Here is a 23372-nt window from a genome sequence, read left to right as displayed (position 1 = left end):
CACCTCAGCCTCCCAAAGGGCTGGAATTGCCGTCATGAACTACCTCACCTGGCCCCAGAAGCCATTTTTTAGGGATTCACTCAGAAGATATATATAGATATAGACATGGATATATAGATATATAGCTTTTCCTAACTTTTTTTACTTTTCCTTAATTTTTCACTTAATATTATTAGCCAACCTATGATTTCTGTAATAAGTATATGCATTCATAAATTATAGCATATTTTCTCAATTTAGAGTTCTTTCCAACAACAACATTGTTATTTTTCTCTAAAGGAACTATGGGTAGTTGCTATGGCCAACCATGGTACTAAAAGAGAAAATACAGTTGGTTGTAATTTCTGTGAAAGTTCCCACGGAGTTGTGTGCATGTACAGAAAGACAAGTTTTTGCAATCAAAATAATTATGTGGTGTTTAAACATAACATTCTTCTCTAATGTAGACGAGGGTCCAATGTATCTCTTACGTTGGACATGAGTAGCTTGGGGAACATTGAACCCTTTGTGGCTATACCGACACCACGGGAAAAGGTAGCAATGGAGTACCTACAGTCAGCCAGCCGAATTCTCACAAGGTCTCAGCTGAGGGACGTCGTGGCAAGTTCACATTTACTCCAAAGTGAATTCATGGTGAGCCTTCTGTTTGTTATTCACTCTACAGTCGGTATTTTGAAACACGGGACGCTAGAGATATATGGAAATGATACTGTCCTGTACTTAAGCAGCCTACAATAAACAAATGGCAAAGTGAAATGGTTTTAGATTCACTCTCGTCTCATCCACTATTGATAAGTATTAAAACTGGAATGTAAGAGCTAAGTTAAGGCAGGATACACAGGAAATGATCAAGCAAATAAGTGGTATAGGGAGCTGGGCAGGGAAGGGGCATTCCAGGACAAAGAATAGCCTTGCTGTCACTGTCTGGGGAATTAAACTGTTCGGTTTAACTGGAACATTGAAATCAAGGTGGGAAGTAGCAAAAGTTGAGCCTCAGAAGTATAAAAGAAACCCAAGCCTTAATATATATTTAGAAGCTTGGACTTTATCTTGTGTTTTAGATAGATCATTCTATTTGCAGTGGAGTAGGTACTAAAAGGGAGCAGTTTAGAGGTTCTAGCGTTAATCCTGTGGAACTGCATTGGTGGCCTAAACTAATACAGTAGAAGGGAAAATAGAGAGAATCTGTAGGAATTTACAAGAAGTGGGATTAATTGAATGAGGCAGCCAAAAGTAATGGAAAAGTCAGGGGTTGATATTCGTGTTTTTGGCTTGGCCAACAGGGTACATATGGTGCCTTTTAATGAAATAAGGAACACAGGAGGAAGGCCAAGTGTGGGCTAAAAAGAATGATGAATTCAGTTTTAGACATACCAGTGTTGCTGGTGAAAGCTTAAAGCATGATAACATATATCAACTCAGAGAACATGAAGTCAGATTAATTGTTGCCCAAGGGGAATATTGACTTTATTGATCACCTCTTGCATTTTAAATCAGTTGTACATCTTAAGCCATATTGGTTGAGTACAATAAATTGATTATTCTAGGGTCAGTTCAGGCATTTGTAGCCACCCTAATGGTGGAAGATTCAGTGATGGGTTGGATCTACTATTAGCCCCATCAACTATTATTAAGTGTCCAAAGTAAAATACAAATATGAACATCAGACTCTGTGGTGTATCATATTTTACATGTGAAGAAAATGAGTCCTGTAGGAATGAAAGAACAAGTCAGTGGTCACACAGCTAGCCAAAGGCACACCTAGAGCTTTTTTTTTCTAGAACTGCAGACAGCTCTTTGTTTATGAAATAAGACCTTACCATAGCCCACTTCCCTGAAAGGAAATTGAAGGCCAAGAAGGAGTACCCAGAAGAAAGAGAATGCTGGAAGATGACAGATTGTCAGTGTGTGTCAGAAAACAGAAGGTGAGAAGGAAGAAGGGGAGGAATAAAGATATTACCTTTGTGGCTTTGCCCAAAGACACTGACAAGCTTGAAATTACCAAACATGAACATGTGTTTTCCATTGAATATTCAACAATTTTGCTTATTTTTATAACTTGGAATTAACAGTTTAAAACATTTAGTTGGAGCAGAAAATAGGGATAAATATCATGGATAGCTAGCATAGTGCAAGTATAGGAAAAAGTATTTTAAAAGTAAGTAAGTTGGGGCCAGGTGTGGTGGCTCACGCTTGTAATCCCAGCTACTCAGGAAGCTGAGATGGGAAGATCACTTGAGCCCAGGAGTTTGAGGTTACAGTGAGCTATGATTGTGCCACTGCACACTGACCTAGGTGACAGGCAAGACCCCATCTCTAAAAATAAATACATTAATAAACAAATAGCTGTTTCTCTCTGTAGACCAAGTCTCAAATTTATGTAGTCCAACTTTTCTGAAATTTTCATATTGACCAAAAACTAGGATAATCTGGATGAATTTAAAGATGATTTATTTTATTTCAACAAATATTAGACTGCTAAGTTAAATTTTCTACTGGAGAAAGTTTAAGCAGTAAAAATATTATTTTATTTGATCAAAGATTTAATATCAGTCATTAAATAACATAAAAGTCATTTTGTTCACATTAATCTTATCAAAGTTAGAGAGCATACTGTTTTGTATAATCAAATCCTTAAACAAATGTTTGTTTGGATCCTTTTGAAAACTTTGGCTTGTTCCTTCATTGGTCCTGATTAGCTACAGATGCACACCTTTTTAGATCTAATGCACTTACATACAGCCACTCTTTTTCTATTGTTCCCTGTCCAATCACTTCAGGCACATAATGTATACTCTGACAAAATAAGAATATTAATGTTGTTGTTAAGTGGGAGAAACAGTGTTTGAATGCCTTTCACGAAAAACATTGCATTTACAACTACAAATGGAACAGTCCAATTATCAGCCATTTCTTACTTCAAAAAAAGTCATGTCATCATCACTTGAATTAACAAAAAAGCCTTTATATTTACCATTTTGGGAAAGAGGTTTTAATAATCCTAAAAGAGTCACTATTAGTGTGAAAAGACAATCTTTTCACACTAATATATTTTAACACTAATATATATAGTAACACATGTGTTACTGTATTATAACACAAAATATAACATTATGTGTTATTTTTTAACACAAAAATTATAGTAAAATTTTTGGTACTAAAGTTACATAAAAGCTGGAATATATTTGAATACATCGTTTTTTTTAAAAAATTCACTTTTTAGCATCTGTCTAATCATTCTAGCAATTATGTCACAACAGGATTCTTAAAATCTAACCAGTGTTATATATCTTCTTACTGACTACGTATTAAGCAATATTTTCTAATACAGAGAGCTGTTTCTTAGAAGTCAGCTTGTCCGGATGCAGTTGATATGTTTAGGAAAGGAAGGGTGTTGGTCCACCAAAGGTAGTAGGTCTGTTGTTTTTAAGTGGCTTTGAAGTCCAGTAGAACTCTCGATCAGATGGCCCCCTGTGAAGATTTTCTTTGTGGCAGTATTAGATACACTAATTTGATATTACTTATTTTTGCAGGAAATACCGATGAACTTTGTGGATCCCAAAGAAATTGATATTCCGCGTCATGGAACTAAAAATCGCTATAAGACCATTTTGCCAAGTAAGCTTCTTGATTTTATAATTTGCATTGTATGTGGGGCAAGGGGAGGGATAGCATTAGGAGAAACACCTCATGTAGATATGGGTTGATGGGTGCAGCAAAAGCAAACCACCACAGCACATGTATACCTGTGTAACAAACCTGCACATTCTCCACATGCATCCCAGAACTTAAAGTATAAATTATAATAATAATTTACATGGTAAAGCACAAGTCTTCCTATTAACCCTTACCTCAGCATTTCTAATTCTTACAACATCCACCTTCATATCAAATTTGGAATTACAAACACATGTCAAGACTAATAATCATTAAAGTTATCTGAAGTTAATGATTTTGCTTTTTTACTCTTATACTAATGTCCAGGTCACAATTCCAATAGACACATATTCTAAAATTTTGTTGTGCCACACATTATGGCTACCTGATTTTTGTCAAGGGTCAAACAACTCAATGGGAAAAGGAGAGTCTTTTCAACAAATGGACCAGAAACACCCAGATATCCACATGCAAAAAATGAAGTTGGAGACAAAAATTGATTCAAAATGGACCAGAGACCTACACATAGGAGCTAGAACTACAAAACTCATAGATGAAAACAGCTGTAAATCTTCATGACCTTCAATTAGTCAGTGGTTTCTTAGATAAGCCAGCAACAGCCCAAACAGCAACAACAAAAAAAATTGAACTTCATTAACATTAAAAAGTTTTGTGCTGGCCGGGCGCGGTGGCTCAAGCCTGTAATCCCAGCACTTTGGGAGGCCGAGACGGGTGGATCACGAGGTCAGGCGATCGAGACCATCCTGGCTAACACGGTGAAACCCCGTCTCTACTAAAAAATACAAAAAACTAGCCGGGCGAGGTGGCGGGCGTCTGTAGTCCCAGCTACTCCGGAGGCTAACGCAGGAGAACGACGTGAACCCGGGAGGCGGAGCTTGCTGTGAGCCGAGATCCGGCCACTGCACTCCAGCCTGGGTGACAGAGCGAGACTCCGTCTCAAAAAAAAGAATTAAAAAAAAAAAAAAGTTTTGTGCTTCAAAGGATACCTTTAAGGAAGTGAAAAGACAACTGATAGAATGGAAGAAAATAAGTATTTGCAAATCATGTATCTAATAAGGGACCTGTATCTACAATATGCAAATCTTACAACTCAGTAATAAAAACACAACCCAAAAAATAAACAAAAGATTTCAATGGATATTTCTCCCTAGAAGATGTACAAATGACCAACAAGCATATTAAAAGATGTTTAACATCACTAGCCATCAGGGAAATCAAAACTACAGCAAGATAGTACTTTATATCCATGAGGATAGCTATAATTTTAAAAATAGGCAATAAAAAATGCTGGCAAGGACGTAGAGAATTGGAAACTTAACACTTTAGTTTTAAGTGCAGATACAGCTACTTAGGAAAACAGTTTGACAGTTCCTTAAAAGATAAAACTGAGTTGCTATATGACCTAGACACCCTACTTCCAGGTAAATATTACCTAAAAGAAATGAAACATGTGGTTCACACAAAAATGATTCAAAAACATTTATAACAGCGTTATTCATAATAGTCAAAGAGTGGCAACCATCAGCTGAGAAATGGATAGATAAAATGTAGTATAGTCACACAAAATAAAAGGGAACAAGGTGCTGATGAACCTTGAATGAACCTTGAAAACATCATGCTAAGTGAAAGAAGCCAGACACAAAAGACCTCATCTTTTGTAGTCCATTTATATGAAATGTCCAGATAGCCAAATCTAGACAGACAGAAAGTATCTTAGTGGTTGCTTAGCATTAGGGGATATGGAGAATGACTGCTAAAGGACCTGTATTTATTTTGGGGCTAATTGAATGTTATAAAATTGATTTACAGTGATTGTTGCACAGCTCTGTGGAAAAAAAAAAAAAAAACTGTGATGGCACATGAAATGGGGGGATTGTATAGAATGTGAATTATTTCTCAATAAAACTATTACCAAAAAAATGTCAGTGTGCATAACAATGACCTGGAGTCCTTGTTAGTCCTGTGCCCAACCCCAGGGATTTCGTTTAAGTAGATCTGCTGTTGAGCCCAGAAAGCTACTTTTAGGAAACACTTAGGTGATTCCAATACAGATGAAACCAGGACCCACTTTGAGAACCACTACTGTATGTGAAACTAGACTGAGCTTCACGGAATTTATTAATGTCAAGCAATGACCTGAATGCCAGGGACCAGTAAGAAATAAGAAACAGTGTATAAAATCAAGGAGGTCACAGACTAGAAAGGAGAGTCATATAAATGGTAATTATGCTTAGTGCATAGGCCAGAATAAAGATACTGCCCAAGCAGTGTAGGAGTTCAGCGAGGACCGGGTAATTAATTCTGCTCAGAGAAATCAGGCAAAAAAAAAAAAAAAAAAAAAAAATGGAGAGGAAGTAATATTTTCTATGACTAAACAAACAGATATAGTTGGAGTTTTGGCAAAATCAGTAAACATCTCATGACAAAGCTCAGGAAAGATAGAGCCACAAAGTCTTTTTAAGTTTTGACATTGAAATAGTAATCTTCAAAATTTAGTTCATTAACTCATTCATAAGACACCAGATTCTTTATATTCATAGTAACAGTGATGTAATTAAAGAATTACTGTCAATACTGTCTTTGGCCTTCCCCTTCTAGTGGAATTGGAAATGCATTGTTAACCTATAACATATTTTAACTGCTGTATATAGTTAAATCTATTTACCTAAAGTAGAGTCACCATTGGAAGTTATTTTATGACTACAGTTGGCCAAAGGGGATGAAAGTGCTGCATGTTAGAATTAGTGTTCTCTCTCTCTCTCTCTGTTAAAATTTTTATCAAAATACACCAAACATAAGTAATAAGGGAATATACCTCCATCACAATTTTGTATACCCAAACCATCATCTAATTTTAGAAGGATTTGGAAATTATTAGCATTAGTTCAGAGTTCAGCCTTCTCCATTTCCTGCCCAGATGATATCAGACAACTGCTTCACAGTCCTGTGTCAGCTTTTCCGTTCACAGAACTGGGTGGACCTCTGAATTCAGGGCACCTGTGCTGACAGCTGATGTTGCAAATGATGGATTTTCTGTTGAAAATGTCTGCAGCCTGAATGCCCCACCCACCACCCCCTGTTGCACAAAATATAATTTAGGAAATACAGCTTAGAAAAGCCACACTATTGGGTGAAAGTATCCAAAAAGCCTGGAATGAATACAGAAAGATGTTCTTTATGATTTTAGACTGTAATATGAGCTAAACTTGAAATATTATATAAAATGGTGATTATTAAATGATCAAGATTTTAAACATTATGATTGTTTTTGGTTTTAACCTACACTAAACTCTTCTTAGTTCTAAAAGCTTGACAGCTTGTACATAACAGCAACATTATTCAATTCTGAGAATACCTTGCAACAGATATATGGGTGGACAAGAATCAATTATGAATAAATCAATTTATAAATTAAATTATAGTCATTTCTCTAAGGACAATGTTATCTTGGCTCAGATTAAAATGCTAAAGTCAAGTTTATATCAAATTATTTTGCAATGTAAACAAATATTAGTGATAAAAATACGTCTACCTCCTGAATAACAAAAGTAGTAGGAAAAAACAATCATATCCATAGAAAATTATTAGCACACAACAAAATATAATACTGTAATAATAAGTTTAAATTTTTTATTTTTATTTTAGATTCAGGGGGTACCTGTGCAGGTTTGTTACAAGGATATATTATGTGATGCTGCTGTTTGGGATTCTTCTGACCCCATGACACCCAGATAGTGAACATAGTACCCAATAGGGAGATTTTTCGCCCTTCTCCCTTTCCCTCCCTCCATTTTTCTGGAGTCCCCAATGTCTATTCTTTTCATCTTTATGTCTATGCGTATCCAGAGTTTAGCTCTCACTTATAAGTGAGAACATGCAATATTTGTTTTTCTGTTCCTGTGTTAATTTGCTTAGGATAATGGCCTCCAGCTGCATCCATGTTACTGCAAAGGGTATGATTTTGTTCTTTTTTATGACTGCATAGTGTTCCATGGTATTTGTGTACCACATTTTCTTTATCCAATCCACTGTTGATGGGCATCTAGGTTGTTTCTATGTCTTTGTTATTGTGAATAGTGCTGCGCTATAATAATAAATGTTATGCATATTTCTCTTATGCAGTCAATGTATTGATACAAATATAAGATAATATGGGTACAATCAAAGAATGCCATTTACTCAGGCCATCATTTTATATATAAAATTTTAACATCTAATAATGTTTCCTACTTAAATTATGTTTCCTTTTTGTTATATAAAGTGCCTAGCACAGAGTAGATATGCAAATAAGCAAACCACTCATTAAAGCAACAAGTTATGTAGCTAAAGCAAGATATTGGAATTAGATTTGATTTCCTACCACAAGAAAAACATTGACAATTTTTGGCAGGATAGTTAATCTCCCTATGCCATCCTTTATTCCCAAAAGTAGTGATAATAATACTCTCCTACAAGGCTATTGAGAAAATTAAATGATAGTTTGTGTAAAATGCCTATTAAAGTTCCAACTAATAGTAAGTCCTCAGCTAATGTTAGTTTCTCTTTCCCTCCCTATCTAATTGAAGATGAATCCATTACTAACCTCAGAACCAATTCCAGGAAATAGGGGCACCATCTATGTATAGAGAAGTTTACAGCTTTAAAAGCAAAGTACTCAAGAGCCACATTTTCTTTCATTTATAACAGTAGTGATGAAAATTATGATGATGATGATGATACATTTTTTGTTTAATTCTTGGCTTTTCTTTTAGTCCAAGCTATATATTACAAGAGTTTTTCTTGGAAACCTACATTTCCCCATACACAGTTATATGTTGTATTCTTGCATTTGTAAAAGGAAGTATTTGGAGCCACACACAGTGGCTCATGTCCTGGAGTTTGAGACCAGCGTGGGCAATATAATAAGACTCCATCTCCACCAAAAAAAGAAAAAAAAAAAGTTTAATTACAAGCCTGGGCAACATGGCAAAACTTCATCTCTACCAAAAAATACAAAATGTAGCCAGGTGTGGTGGTGCACACGTGTAGTCCCAGCTACTTGGGAGGCTGAGGCAGGAGGATCACTTGAGCCCAGGAGGTTGAGGTCACAGTGAACTGTGATCGCATCTGGGAGTAGCCACTGCAATTCAGCCTAGGCAACAAAGTGAGACTCCCCTCTCTGAATTTTTAATAAAAAAGAATTTGGAAACCTCTAAATAGTTGGAAAGCACTGTAAGTTACTAATTACCAACATAATTTAGCTTGACAGGGAAACTGTTTCTAAGCAGTTTTTAGATTTCCCACTAAATCATATACGTCATAGGCATTATAAAAACTGAAGGAAGCAGACCTCTTTTCAAGCCTGAATAGTGTAGGATGTTTATGGAAACTTCTAACAATCAGTGGATACTGAAAGGCATGAAAGATTTCTTGTCTTCTTTGCTAAGAAAAGAAAAAAAAAATCTAGAAAGTCAAAAACAGGGCTTTAACTCTTTCTAATAGAAATTAATTCTGACGTGAAACCCTCTGTGGGCCACATCCCAAATAGAAATCACAAAGGATACAAAAGTGAATTAAATACAGCCTTTGCCCTCTAGGGGCTCACCACACTCCATTCAGGGCAGGCAAAAATTTAAGCACTTAAAATACAAGATGATAAATACTAAAATAAAACTCAGGGAACCCAAGCAAAGAAGAGAATGCCTAATTCTGCCTGGGAAGGTCAGGGAGAAATTCGGAAAGACAGTATTTTGTGAATTGAGCACTGAGGAATGAGGAAGACTTTACCATGCAGAAGAAGGCAAAGGAAACAATATGTGCAGAAGCATACAATCTACAAGAACATAGAATATTGGGGAGGTTGCCCTAGGTCCATGGGGCTAGATTATATGATACATGTGGGAAAGCAGCTGTTGGTGAGGCTTATCTGCTGTATCTTGCTAAGGACCCTCTTGGCATTCATCTTCTAGGCCCGGACTATCAAGTAGAGCAACCAGAACCCACTTATGGCTAGGTCAATTTACACTTAAATGAATTAAAATTAAATAAAATTAACTTTGGTTCCTCAGTTTTTACTAGCCACATTTCAAGTGCTTGAAAGCTAGAGGTTACATTTTGGGACAGCACAGATAGATAATATTTTCATCACCTCAGAAAGTTCTATTGATCAGGGCTGCTCTAAGTTGAATTATCAATAAGTATTAAATATAATACTTAGGTATGTAAATACAGTAAGTATAATAAAGTTGAGTCCAATGGACAAATAGGATTATATACAATACCTTCTTGGAAATTCACAGGGTCCATTTACATACTGAAGACCCTGAGAAGTCCTGCAATAAAAAGAATATGGTTCAGATTTGTTTAATCCAATGTTTCCCATATTTAGTTGGTTACTAACCTCTTTTTGTAAAAGATGACTTAATTTATAAGTCATATAATATAATTCTATATGTTATAGAAGTAACAATTTACAGATAATAAATATTTTGGGAAATACTGCTATGGGCAATTGGGAGCTATGGATGACATTTAGACAATGGAATCAAGTGACCAGATTTTTTTTTTTTTTTTTTTTTTTTTTGAGACGGAGACTCGCTCTGTCACCTGGGCTGGAGTGCAGTGGCTGGATCTCAGCTCACTGCAAACTCCACCTCCCAGGTTTACACTGCCTCAGCCTCCGGAGTAGCTAGGACTACAGGCGCCCGCCTAGTTTTTTGTATTTTTTTAGTAGAGACGGGGTTTCACCATGTTAACCAGGATGGTCTCGATCTCCTGACCTCATGATCCGCCCATCTCGGCCTCCCAAAGTGCTGGGATTACAGGCTTGAGCCACCGCGCCCGGCCAAGTGACCAGATTTTGTTTTATAGAGCACCTTGACAGCTATGAGGAGGATGGATCGGAAAAAAGCAAGATTGAAGGCAGGGAGACCAAGAGATACTTGAGTCCTAGTCCAAGACAACCATGCAAATAGAGAGGCAAGACAGACCCCAGCATATTTTAGGAGACAGAGCAGACAGAATATGCTAATATTCAAATGCACAGAAGCTCTACACGGACTGTAGAGCTGTGGCAGCACACCTAACCTAAACAATAGCGGAAAGCTGTCAAGAACACATGAAGGGCATGAGGAGTTTCACAAACCTGTGGTCCATTCAGAAGGAAATAATAAACAGAAAAAGCTGGACTATAAATTAGGAGACCAGGCTGGTCTGAAGTATGTATTTGAGAGCCCTCAGGATGTGCGTAATAAAGTCACAGGAATGAATGAGTCACTCAACAAGGCAGTATCAAATGAGGATAAAAGAGAGTCAAGTTGAATCCTAGAATTAGCAACATGAAAAGGGGCAGATTAAATGAGCAGGAGATTGGAAAGAGGCCACTGAAGAGGTAGCAGGAAAACCAGAACATTGTGTCCCAGAATCTAAGGGAAGAGAAAACTCGAAAAAAGGATATACAGTCAACAGTTTTTGAATGCTTCAGAGAGGACATGAACAAAAATACCACAATGGGATCACTGGGCTTAGCAACAAGAGGGTCAGTGGTGACCTTAGCAAGGGCAGTCTCTGCACAGTGCTCGAGTCAGGATAGATCTCAGTGTACATGATGAGCATTGAGTTGCAGATGAGCATGGAGAAAGTGGTGGTATAATAAACTCTTTCAGAAGTTTGCCTGTCTGAAAAAGAAAAGCAATAGAATAATTGCTAGAGAAGGATACCTAGAACTGACCTTTTTTTAAAAAACAGAAGGGATCTTTAAATCTGTTCCGTAGACATTCACTGAAGATCGGCTATGCAAGACACTAGATCCTATAAAGATGGTGAAAAATCCCTATCCCTGCCTTCAGAAAGCTCAGAGTGTGCCAGGTCAAAGAAATCATAAAGAGATGAATTAGTTATATTAATGTAAGCAAATGTTGGTAAAAATGATTTCCATATTTTCCATAACACTTTAGTCCACAGAGTCTTTCAACTCTTGATGGAAAATGATTTTAGAATTTAAGACAATGTTGCTAGCACTAAATGAATCTAACCAATTTGTGCTGTCAGTGAACAAACCGCTACATATGCTAACTAAAGATAGCCTCTTGCAAATAGTGAAAAAGACTTCTGTCCAGGCCATGTGTTTGTTCTAGATCAGAAGAAAGGAAATCAGTGCAATAAGCAGTTTAGGGCTATTCAGACTGGACCAATCACTGCGTGTGTTCTAATGGCAATGCTGTGGGACCTGAGGGCTTAGTTTTAGACTAAGATGATGATTAACTTTTGTTATGTTGCTAAAACGTTATTTTTTATAGATCATGATAATTATTGAACATGCAAACTCCAACTCTAAGAAACCCTGAATTTGACTTCTGAATATATACAAGCCCTCGATTTTTAGGATGTACCTACTCTATTAATGCCTCCCTAGGCAGAACTGATTTTGTGATAATACTATTCTTTTCTGAAATATTTTTTCTGGAAAACGTAATATATAGACTATTAAACACAACCCAAATAACAGTGGTTTAAATAATTTAGAAATGTATATCCCTCTCAAGTATACCTGCCAGGGTTGATATGGCAGCTTTGCCATGTTACACCTCTAGACTCATCTCTCTGGTTACCTCACCATCCCCACGGTATTGCCTTTGCATGCTCTGAGATCCTGATCACCACAATCACATCCCAGGCAGCAAGATGGAATCAGAAGCAGTAGAAGGAGAACATCGCTCCTCACTTTAACTTCATGATCTAAAAGTCACGCACATCACTTCCTCTCACGTGCTGGAAGTGAAAACTTAGTTACACGGCCGCAACTAATGCAAGGGATGGTAAGAAGGAAAGTCTTAAGCCATGCATCCTACCAAGTTCCCAGCCAGAATTGGGATCTTATTGCTAAAGAAAGACAGGGATGGTGACTCCTAGGAGACGACTAGCTCTTAAAATACATATTTGGATGTGTGTGTGTGTGCCGTGCATACTATTGTGTGCTCCAGCTATCGGCAGCAAAAATGCCAGACAGCACTGCGCATGCTTGGCAAGAAGCTTTAAGGGCAGTGTTGTAGCCAAAGACTCTCAGCAGGAAACCCTCCTCCATGAGATTTTTGCTGGAGTGTATTCAATAAGTGTTGTTTGCTCCACTGTGGCTTCTCCTCCTTGTTTGTTATTTTGTGATCTGCCAAGAGTTTTTGATCAATAGGATTGACGGAAGATATGTATAAACAATGGAATAACTTCACTGTCAGTGTTAAAATTCAGCTCCATGGGTGTTCAAGACCCCTTGGAGGAAAAAGATGAGGTAACAAAAAGCAGTCTAGCAGAAGTCTTTCTACATTACAAAGGGTATAATAGATTTTATGCAGACTGAGAGGTTTTACCAACAAGGGTAGATTTAGTTTTTTGGAAGGAAGGGGAACTAAAGCTTATATTATTTGGAGATGACTCTTTAGGATTTATTTGATTTTTAATTGAAAATAACAGTGGTGTATATGGGGCACAATGTGATGTTTTGATACACGTATACATTGTAGAATGATCAAATCGTGCTAATATTAACGTATCCATTACCTCAAATGTTTATTGTTTTTCTTTGTGGTGAGAACATTTAAAATCCCATTATTTCAGCTATTTTGAAATATATAATATTATTATTAAACTATAGACACCATGCTCTATAATAGATCATGAGAACCTATTCCTCCTAACTGAAATTTTGTATCCTTTGACCACCATCTCCCCTTTCCCCATTCACTCCACTCCCCTAGCCTCTGGTATTTCTATGAATTCAACTTTTTTAGATTCAACACATAAAGAAGATCATGTCTCTCTGTGCCTGGCTTATTTCATTTAGCATAATGTCTGTGAAGTCTATCTATGTTGTCACAAATGACATCATTTCCTGCTTTTCAGAGGCGAAATAGAACTCCATTATATATATAGACCATATTTTTAAAATCCATTCATCTGTTGATGGACACTCCAATTGTTTTCAAACCTTGGCTATTGTAAATAGTGCTGCAATGAACATAGGAGTGCAGATATCTCTTCAACATACTGACTTCAGTTCCTTTGGATATAAACCCAGAAGTGGAATTGCTGGGTCATATGGTAGTTCACTCATAGTTTTTGAGGAATCTCCATACTGTTTTCCAAAATGGCTGTGCTAATTTACATTCTCACCCACAGCCTACCAGGGCTCTCTTTTCTTCACATCCTTGCCAGCATTTATCTTTTATCTTTTTGATAATAGCCATTCTAGCAGGTATAAAGTGATATTCTGGTTTTAATTTGCACTTCTCTGATGATTTGAGATGTGGAACATTTTTTCATAGATCTGTTGGACATTTGTATGTCTTGTTTTCAGAAACATCTGTTCAAATCTTTATCCGTTTTTAGTAGAATTGTTTGTTTTCTTGTTATTGAGTAGTTTGAGTTCCTGATATATTTTGGATATTAGCCCCTTGTTAATGTATGATTTGTAAATATTTTCTCCCAATCTGTGGATTTGCTGTGCAGGAGCTTTTTAGTTTGATGCAATCCCCTGTGTCTATTTTTGCTTTCATTGTGCTTTCAGGGTCATATCCAAGAAATTTTTGCCCATATCAACGGCATGCAGCTTTGCCTTGGAAGGCAGTCTTTAAAAAATGAATACGACATTATGAATACGAAATAAGATACAAGGTTCTTACTGAAAATGGCTCATGCAAGTGAGGGTCAGTCTGCCCCTGACCAACAATTGTAGGAAATGTAGAGATAGATCTGTTAAGACTCTAGGAGATTTCAGGGGAAATGAAGTGCTTTTGAAAATTTGGTGCTAGCTTCCATCTCCAGAGGGTCTACATTTTGAAAGCTCTGAAGGACAAGACTGAGACTGGATTTGTTTCCAGGATGCTTTAAAGAGGGTGGTTTGCTTCAGTACCGGTAGCCCCAACATATCTCTTTAGGAGGAATTTATAAGTTCAAGACCCATGTCCCAAAAGATTTCCATGCTGATGAGCATAGGACCACAATTTCTTGTTCACAGTCAGGTTATATCCTGATTCAAACAGTCCTTACCTGTTCCACTGTAAGTATCTCTGCAGTCACCCTACTTCCTTTAGGTCACCTGAAAGGATGTGCTAGGATTTTTTGCAAAGTGTTTTGGTTCAAATAGAATGAGAGCCTGCCTCTATGAATGGGATTCTTGGATGCCACCTAAGGGTCTTCCCACTGATTTCCAGCATTTATTGGCATCTTCTAGACTTCTGTTGCTTCCATATGGCATGACCAGGAGCTATTTTACCTGTGGCTTATAAGATCAGATAAGCATCTTGGTCTTCACAAGTCAATCTAAAGCTATAAGCAGAATGGGACTTTCTCTTGCCAAAACCACATCACTTATAGCTCAAATCTTTCCATCTCTGGATAGAAGCTCCTATTACTTGTTTGTATATGTGCATGTGTGTGTGTGTATATATATGTGTGTGTATATATGTGTGTGTGTGTGCGCGTGCACGCACATGCGTGTACGTACATATATATTTATATACACATATATATTCTTTATTTCAAATATTCTAGTGACAAACTAGCAAAATTTTACCATATATTCTCAACATCATCTTTGATAATGGCCTTGTTAGGTTCTAAGTTTGGTAATCTGGTTTCAACTCTCTGCTTCATTTTTTACTGTGTGACCTTGAGTGAGTTACTTAACCTCTCTGTGCTGCAATTTCCTAATCTAGATAAAGAGACTATTAATGGTACATACTTTACAGAATTGTAATGATTAAGTGACATAAGGCATAAAATGCTGTTAGCTGCTCTACCGGACACATATAGGAGTCAACAATGAGTGCAATGACAATAACAGTGATAATGATGTCACTCCAGAGTTTTGTGACTGACTTCTTATTGGTCCCTATATTACCTATTTATTGCTGTGGGACAAATTACCCCAGAATTTAGTGGCTTAAAACAATACACATTTATATCTCACAATTTCTGTGTGCTGGAAATTGGGGAGTGGCTTAGTTGAGTGTCTGGCCCAAGGTCTTTCATGAGATTTCAGTTGTTGAGTTGTTGGCCATGCCTTCAGTCAGCTGAACGCTTGGCTGGCACTGAGGGATCTGCTTCCAAGAGGGCTTATTCATATGCTATTAGCTGGAGGCCTCAGTTCCCCACTATTTCTCTCTTCATTGGGCTGCTTGAGTGCCCTCAAAATATGGCTGTTAGCTTCCTCCAGAGCTAGCAACTCAAGAAAGAGAGCAAGGAGGAAACTGCAGTACCCTTTATGACCTAGTCACGCAACATCTCTGCTGCCATATTCTATTTATTGGAAGCAAGTCTTTGATTTCTGCCCACATTCAAGATGAGGGGAATTAGTCTCTACTACATTCTTTTAGAAGGAGTGTCAGATAATTGGATGCTACATTTTTAACCCATCACTGTCCTCATGGGCTGGTTAGTCTTTTTCTGAAACTAATTATGGCCTTTATTATCTTTAACCCCAGCTATATGTAAAGTGAAATTTAAAACACGTTGGTTTGCCAAGTCCTGTTAAATTTTTAATTATTTTTAACTCCCATTTACATATAGTCTATGAAACTTTCTTCCTGTAGTACTTCCTACCTCACCTCCTCTTTGATTGTCTCAGTTTTGGTGGGGAATGTAAGAAACTATATTTACCCAGATGATGCTCAACGATTGTGTGTTTCTATAAAAATATGGGAGTGGGAGAAGTTTTTCTTTGCTGCACCCCTGTTTTTACACCACATGCCACTGAGAAAGGAAACTGAAAAGCATTGAATTTGCTGTTTTTCAAAAAAGTAACTAAGCAACCACAATGGCACAACATTTTGTATTTTAGTTGTCAGTTTACATGGCTATCTTCACATGAGAGCAGCAGCGTAGCATAGTGGCTAATGGTATTCTAGTGTTAATGTGGATTCAAAGCCTGACTCCTTTACCTACTTCTCGGCTGTGTAAATTTGGTCAAATTATTTAACCTATCTCAGTTTCCTATCTGAAAAATGGGGAAGAGTCTTACCCATTATCTTAGGTACTTTTATTAAAGTTACATGAACTTTAATAAAATGACAAAATATCTGTAAAGCATTGAGAACAGAGTCTGACATCTAATAAACAAAAAATATATGTTGTTTGTTATTTTATGAACAGACTGAAGACTCACTGAAATGAATCATAGTTTTTGTTTTGATTTGTTTCATTTTTGTTTTTGAGACAGTTCTCCCTCTGTTGTCCAGGCTGGAAGGCAGTGGTACAATCTCGGCTCACTGCAGCCTTCGCCTCTTGGTTTCAAGCAATTCTCATGCCTCAGTCTCCCAAGTAGCTGGAACCACAGACGAGCCACCAGGCCTGGCTTGCTTGCTTGCTTGCTTTATTTATTTTATTTATTTATTTATTTATTTATTTATTTATTGAGATGAGGTCTCACTATGTTGCCTAGGCTTGAACTCCCGGGCTCAAGGGATCCTCCTGCCTCAAGCTCCCAAAGTGCTGAGATTACAGCCTAAGCCACTGTGCCCAGGCTTGAAATGAATCAGGTTTCTCTTTATCTTTGCAAGTTCCCTCTTCCCCTGGCTTGCCTATCCTCACACAGATAGCACATAATAGATTATTAATCTCATCCATCTCGGAAGATCAGGAGACCTGGCCAGGACATAATGGTCAGACAAGGTGAGGTTGAGACCTGAGGGTCTAAATGAGATGAGATAGTAACATATAAATAATTGGTAGAGTATAGCCTGATTTACATCCACAGGGAAAGGAGAGAGACAGGAGTGAGGAGACCTGGTACAAATTCCAAATCCAAAGTGTAAGAGTGGAAGCATAAATGAGAAATGGGGTCGAGAACCAGAACAGATGAGAAATGGCCTGAAATATAAACTCATCATCTCAGGCTTACGGATGAGCTTTATGTCAGGAGTGAAGATGAGCCCAAATGTCCGTCAATAAACACATATAGATCAAGCAATGGACACCAAAGACAAACATTGACATGCACCAGATAATCAATACATAACGGGTTTCTGCTTACTGGTTATTGGCATTTTAAGGAACTTTAAAAAGAGTAAGTCTGTTTAAAATATTCTTTTTTGTTTTCTTCATTAGATCCCCTCAGCAGAGTGTGTTTAAGACCAAAAAATGTAACTGATTCATTGAGCACCTACATTAATGCTAATTATATTAGGGTAAGTAAATAAGTACAAATTTCTTTCTGGTGATTTTCTATTTGGAATTGTTGGTTTTATTTTGTTTTTCCTAGAGTAGATGAAGCTTGGTTTAGCTTGATTACCAGCAAGATTTCATTTTGTTTGGTTTTTTATCTTAGTCATAATCAACATTGTTAATGGGTCTTTTATGATGATTTTCTTTTTAAGGTGAGTCTCTGGCAATGGTGCTCTCTATGGGCACTCTGCTGGAGAATGGGCATTACAACCCTCAATATCACGTGCTATCCTTAACTTGCTGCCAAGTTAATGATATTAAGGATATTGTTAACTAGAAATTGTTGTACTAGAATCAATGAAGCCGTAACCTGTGTTGCTTTTGTAAGCACAGCTATTTCATTGAAGATCTTTCACCTAAACTTTCACTGTAAGGCATGAACTTAAAAACCAATATTTTTGTCTCTTTACTCCATCTAGGGCTACAGTGGCAAGGAGAAAGCCTTCATTGCCACGCAGGGCCCCATGATCAACACTGTGGATGATTTCTGGCAGATGGTTTGGCAGGAAGACAGCCCTGTGATTGTTATGATCACAAAACTCAAAGAAAAAAACGAGGTATGATCTTTAATCAAGTTCTGAATGTTATACATGTTCTGTTGCTACAGAAGAGATATTGTATAAGTAAAATTGCCATGGACTTAGATTTAAGATGGAAACTTTGAGACATTTAAAGGCTAAGTCACTTAATACATCCCAAATATAATAACTGCTATTATCCTATGATTGTCAACTTTCTTTCAGACAAGTCAATATACTTGGCATATACATATCTAATTTGTACCCACAAAAGAAATAAGGGGGTCATGAATTATCACCCTAATTTATAGGCAGGCAAATAAAACCTTATTCACATCCCGAGTCATTTTTGAACACCTGCTATGTGACAGGTACTACTCTAGTCATTGGGGATATAATAGTAAACAAAACACACCAAGATCCCTGCCCTTGGTAGATTTTAACTTCCTAGTGGGAGAAGACAAACAAAACACTGCACATAATAAACTTATAAATAGTGTAATATATGAGAAGAGATTAAATGCTATAGGAAAGAAAGTAGAGCAGGCTAAGTGGAATGGGTATACCGGGCAGTAAGGAGGCGGTGTTGGGGAATTGCAGATTGCATTATTAAAGAGGGTGGGCAAGGTGAGTCTCATTAAGAAAATGAGATTCGAGGGCAGTTACAGAAACCAGTCAACTTTCTCAGTATCTTCATAATAAGAAATCCAAGAAAGAAAGAATTTGATTTCATATCCATACTAGTAGTCTTTTCTAAGGATTTAGCTTACAGAATACTTACTCTGTATTTCCGTTATAAAAATACAATTGTAATATTCCTGAGGGCTGATATTCGAGGTACAGCTTACATTTTAGGACAACTTACTGGGATAATTTACAATCTAATTTTCATCAGCATTTTTGTGTTTGTTTTCTTGTCGAAAATATTGTACCAGGGCTTCACCATGACAGTAAGAATTTAAGAAAATGGAGCATTCCTTTATAAGCCTTTGGTGATTATAATCCTTGAGTGCAGCATAATCCTGCTGCTAATGGACATCATCTAGGCTCACAAAACAGCAATTTATACATGTTTTAAAGTTTGTTATTTTCTTATATTTTTGCTACAATAGATACAACATTTTTTTTTCCTGAAATTTATTCTGGAAAAATAGTGTATTTTTGGCCAGTAGATAAAGTTATATACTCGATTCACTACATGGCTTACTAACTAAGCACACTTCTATGAATCTGATATTAAAGCCTAAGGTGGCATTATAAAAATAGCCCCTAATATTCTCAAGCTGTTTCCCACACAGTGTCAATCTATCAACATATGAAGTCACTGACAATTCCTTCACAGTTGTTTGATATGCATGACATTTTTATGATAGAAAAGATTTTTCAAGTTTGAAAGGTGTATTCTCTGTATGTATACATTCGTGCATTCCTACATAGAACTTACGTAATACGGCCGACTAGATAACCTGAAAAACTTCCCACTACAAAACCAGTTATACTGTGCAGAATATGAAACGACGTGCAAAGCAGAGCTTTAAAAAAAAAGTAAAGGAAATCCCAGTGGCTAATGAAAAGAGACTAAAAGGCATAAAACCAGAAAAGTAAACATATTGTAATGGTAATACAAGAACTAGAGACAAGGCCTGATCTTGCAGGAGCCAGGTGTTGGAACGGAGACTTTAGGTAAAGTGAGCACCTTCAAAGGCAATGCCTTCAGATAAAAAGTGAACCACAAAAATAAATCTGCCTGCTAAAATAGGACGATGCTGAGAAATTCACCTAAGTCTGGCCTTCTTATGGCATAAACAAAAAGGCTCTCTTGAGTATTTAAAGCTGAGAAACCTCAGAATTCAAAAATTAAGAAACACCAAGTGAAGCCATTAACATAAAAAGTAATACTAGGTTGGCAACGCCCTATGAGACTTCACAGAAACGAAGTCAAAAGCTTTCTGATGCACATACTCTCAGCATATACCTCACAGGTTTCCATAGAAAAGCCCAGCCAGGGCAAAGCAAGAGAGCCGACTAGAAAAGCTTAATGCTCATACTGCCCACCAAAAAAAGAGCCAAAACAACAAATAAGAAAGTATGTTTGTACTGGAGTGTTTGAGGGAGTGCACTGGAATACAGCAGGAGAGAGAGACAGAAAATCCTGTGGGACAAGGAGACCTTTAGTGAGGGTCACATAGAGAAGAGAATGAAACACCTTGCCTCTGCCACACCGCCATCTCCCCAGCCGGGATTAGCTCAGAACAAGAAGGTGCATCCAGTGGGACTAGGCAAGCAAGAGGCCCCAGCAGCCCCCATTAATGTCACAGACATCTGCACTCTTTGTTGCTGAGAATCCTCCAGTTCCTAGAGACCCTGAGTCCAGTTTAGGGAGCTGCCTGACAGCCACATGGCTGCTCTGCCCCAGAGAAGGAAGTCACGTTGTATGCCCTCATCCCTGTGACCCAAGCTGCAGCTATATGATGCCATTTTGAAACCAGAGCCACAACTAGAGTACAGCGTGTACTAGGAGCCAGTAGCCACCATCTCTTTTCATTCCTGAAGCTACATGGCCATAACACTACCTTCACACACAGTAGTATACCATTCCCTTGCTGAGTTGCTACAGCTCCCTACCCCCTGGGAACAAGCTCCCTAGGAAGTGTTCCACCTTTCACATCCTAGTGACTGCAGTACCCTGAACCTATCTCTCAGAACCTAGATCCAGTGCCCCATCCTTGGAGCCCATATAGCACCTTGCTCTCAAAGGAACAGACAATCTTGCTAAGCAGAGAAACCAAGTCCAAACTGGTCTCATGCACAGTCAGCATGCTCACCAGCAAGCAGCACGATTCCAAAGCAAGCTACACCCAAACCAGTGGACCAGCCCCTGCATGCCCCTGGTACACTCAACAGTTGGCTGCACTACTTCTAAGGATACCCCAACCTGAGCTGGCAGACCTGTCCACATATGCCACCAGTAAGCTCACCAGCTGGGCATGTCATTTTCAGGGGACTTTTGCTCTGAGTTGGCAAGCCAAGCCTCATGCTTGCCAGCCAAGTACACTGCCCCCAGAGGAGCTCTAACCCAAGCTGACAGACTGGCTGCTGAATGCTCACCAGCCATGTATGCATCTCACAGCGGGTCCCCACCTTAACCAGTGGACTTGTTCTTGTGCTCACATACCCCTTGTGCCCAGGGGTGACCTGTCCTGAGCCAGCAAACTAGCCACACCAAGGCCCTCAGAGGTATCAATAAAGTTGACTACAGTTCAAAAAACTACAGAGACTACACTACTGCACCCACATAGAACAAAAGCCAGTGTACTCTACCCAACCAACACCCTTAGACACATCTGCTGGTGAAAGTGATTCTCTTCAAAAGCCACTCCCTAAAATTAAAAGAGTTGACCATTCCATTAGATGCACAAATATCAACACAGGGATACAAGATACATGAAAAAGCAAAGAAAAATGACACCGTCAAAGAAACAGAAGAATCCTCCAGTAACTGACACCCAAGAAATGGAAATTTGTAGATTTCCTGAAAAGGAATTTAAAATAATGACCTGAAGGAAATTATGAATTGTGGATGGGGGAGGAGAAAAGTCTAGAATATTTGTATGTGACCAAAGTTAAGTTGTTATCAGCTTAAAATATTCTAAGTTCTTTTTATGTAAGCCCCAGAATAACCAAAAAGAAAAAAATTACAGCAGATACACAAATGAAAAAGAGAAATGAATCAAAGCTTATCACTATGGAAAACCACTGAGTCACAAAGAGAAACAATAAGAGTAGAAGAAAGAAACGAAGTATCTAGAAAACAGTTAACAAAATGGCAGGAGTAAGTTCTTATCTGTCAATAATAATCTTGAATGGAAATGGATTAAATTTTCCAATTAAAAGATATAGAGTGGCCAAATGGGGGGAAAAAAAAAAGCAAGACTCACCTATACAATGTCTACAAGAAATTCACTTCACATGTAAAGACATATAGACTGAAAGTGAAGGGATGAAAAATTGATATCACATGCAAATGTAAACTAAAAGAGACCAGGAGTAGCTCCACTTATACCAGATAAAATAGACTTCAAATCAAAAATCACAAAAAAGCACAAAGAAGATCATTATGTAATGATACATGGGTTACTTCAGCAAAAACAAAAAAATTGTAAATATGTATGCACCTAACACTAGAGTACCCAAATATAAAAAGCAGTTATTTATTAGATTAAAGAAAGCGATAGACTGCAATATAGTAATAATCATGAACTTCAACTTCAACACCCCACTCTCAGCAATGGACAGATCATCCAGACAGAAAATAAACAAAGAAACATTGGATTTAAACCACACAATAGACCAATTGGACCTAACAGATATTTACAGAACATTTCACCCAACAACTGCAGAATACACATTTTTCTTAATAGCTCAAGACAAGCCTTAACAAATTTTAAAAGATCAAAATCATTTTAAATATGTTTTCTGACCACAATGTTATAAAACTAGAAATCAACAACAGGAAGAAATTCAGAAACTTTACAAATACATGAGAATTAAACAATATGCTCCTAAAGAACCAATGGATCAGTGAAGACTTTAAAAGGGAAATTTAAAAATTCCTTGAGACAAATAGGAAGACAACATATCAAAGTCTTTGAAACGCAGAAAAAGCAGTTCTAAAAGGGAAGTTTATATCAATAAATGCTTACATGTATTGAAATGGAAGAGAAAGATGACAACCTAATGACGTACCTCAAGGAACTACAAAAACAAGAACAGGCTGGGCAGCATGGCTCACGCTTGTAATCCCAGCACTTTTGGAGGCTGAAGCAGGCAATCACTTGAGGTCAGGAGTTCGAGACCAGCCTGGCCAATATGGTGAAACCCTATCTCTACTAAAAATACAAAAATTAGCTGGGCCTGGTGGTACACACCTGTAATCTCAGGTACTCGGGAGGCTGAGGCAAAAGAATCAATTGAACCAAGGAG

At 37.6% G+C, this 23372-nt stretch overlaps 1 protein-coding gene across 4 annotated transcripts in view; it reads left to right on the top strand.

Moving 5' to 3' along the window:
• PTPRR (protein tyrosine phosphatase receptor type R) overlaps positions 1-23372 on the top strand; it is a 283354-nt gene that overhangs the window by 214544 nt on the left and 45438 nt on the right. For all 4 annotated transcript variants that reach the window (XM_008004011.3, XM_008004014.3, XM_073020948.1 and 1 more), the window contains 4 exons: positions 447-633; positions 3534-3618; positions 17755-17834; positions 18291-18428. In XM_008004011.3, the coding sequence (XP_008002202.3) occupies positions 447-633; positions 3534-3618; positions 17755-17834; positions 18291-18428 (490 nt within the window). The remainder of the gene's footprint in view (positions 1-446; positions 634-3533; positions 3619-17754; positions 17835-18290; positions 18429-23372) is intronic.

The sequence above is a fragment of the Chlorocebus sabaeus genome, chromosome 11, assembly GCF_047675955.1.
Source record: "Chlorocebus sabaeus isolate Y175 chromosome 11, mChlSab1.0.hap1, whole genome shotgun sequence".
Classification (NCBI taxonomy): domain Eukaryota; kingdom Metazoa; phylum Chordata; class Mammalia; order Primates; family Cercopithecidae; genus Chlorocebus; species Chlorocebus sabaeus.
The sequence above is the reverse complement of the archived record's forward strand: the minus strand, read 5'-3'. Positions and strand labels throughout refer to the sequence as shown.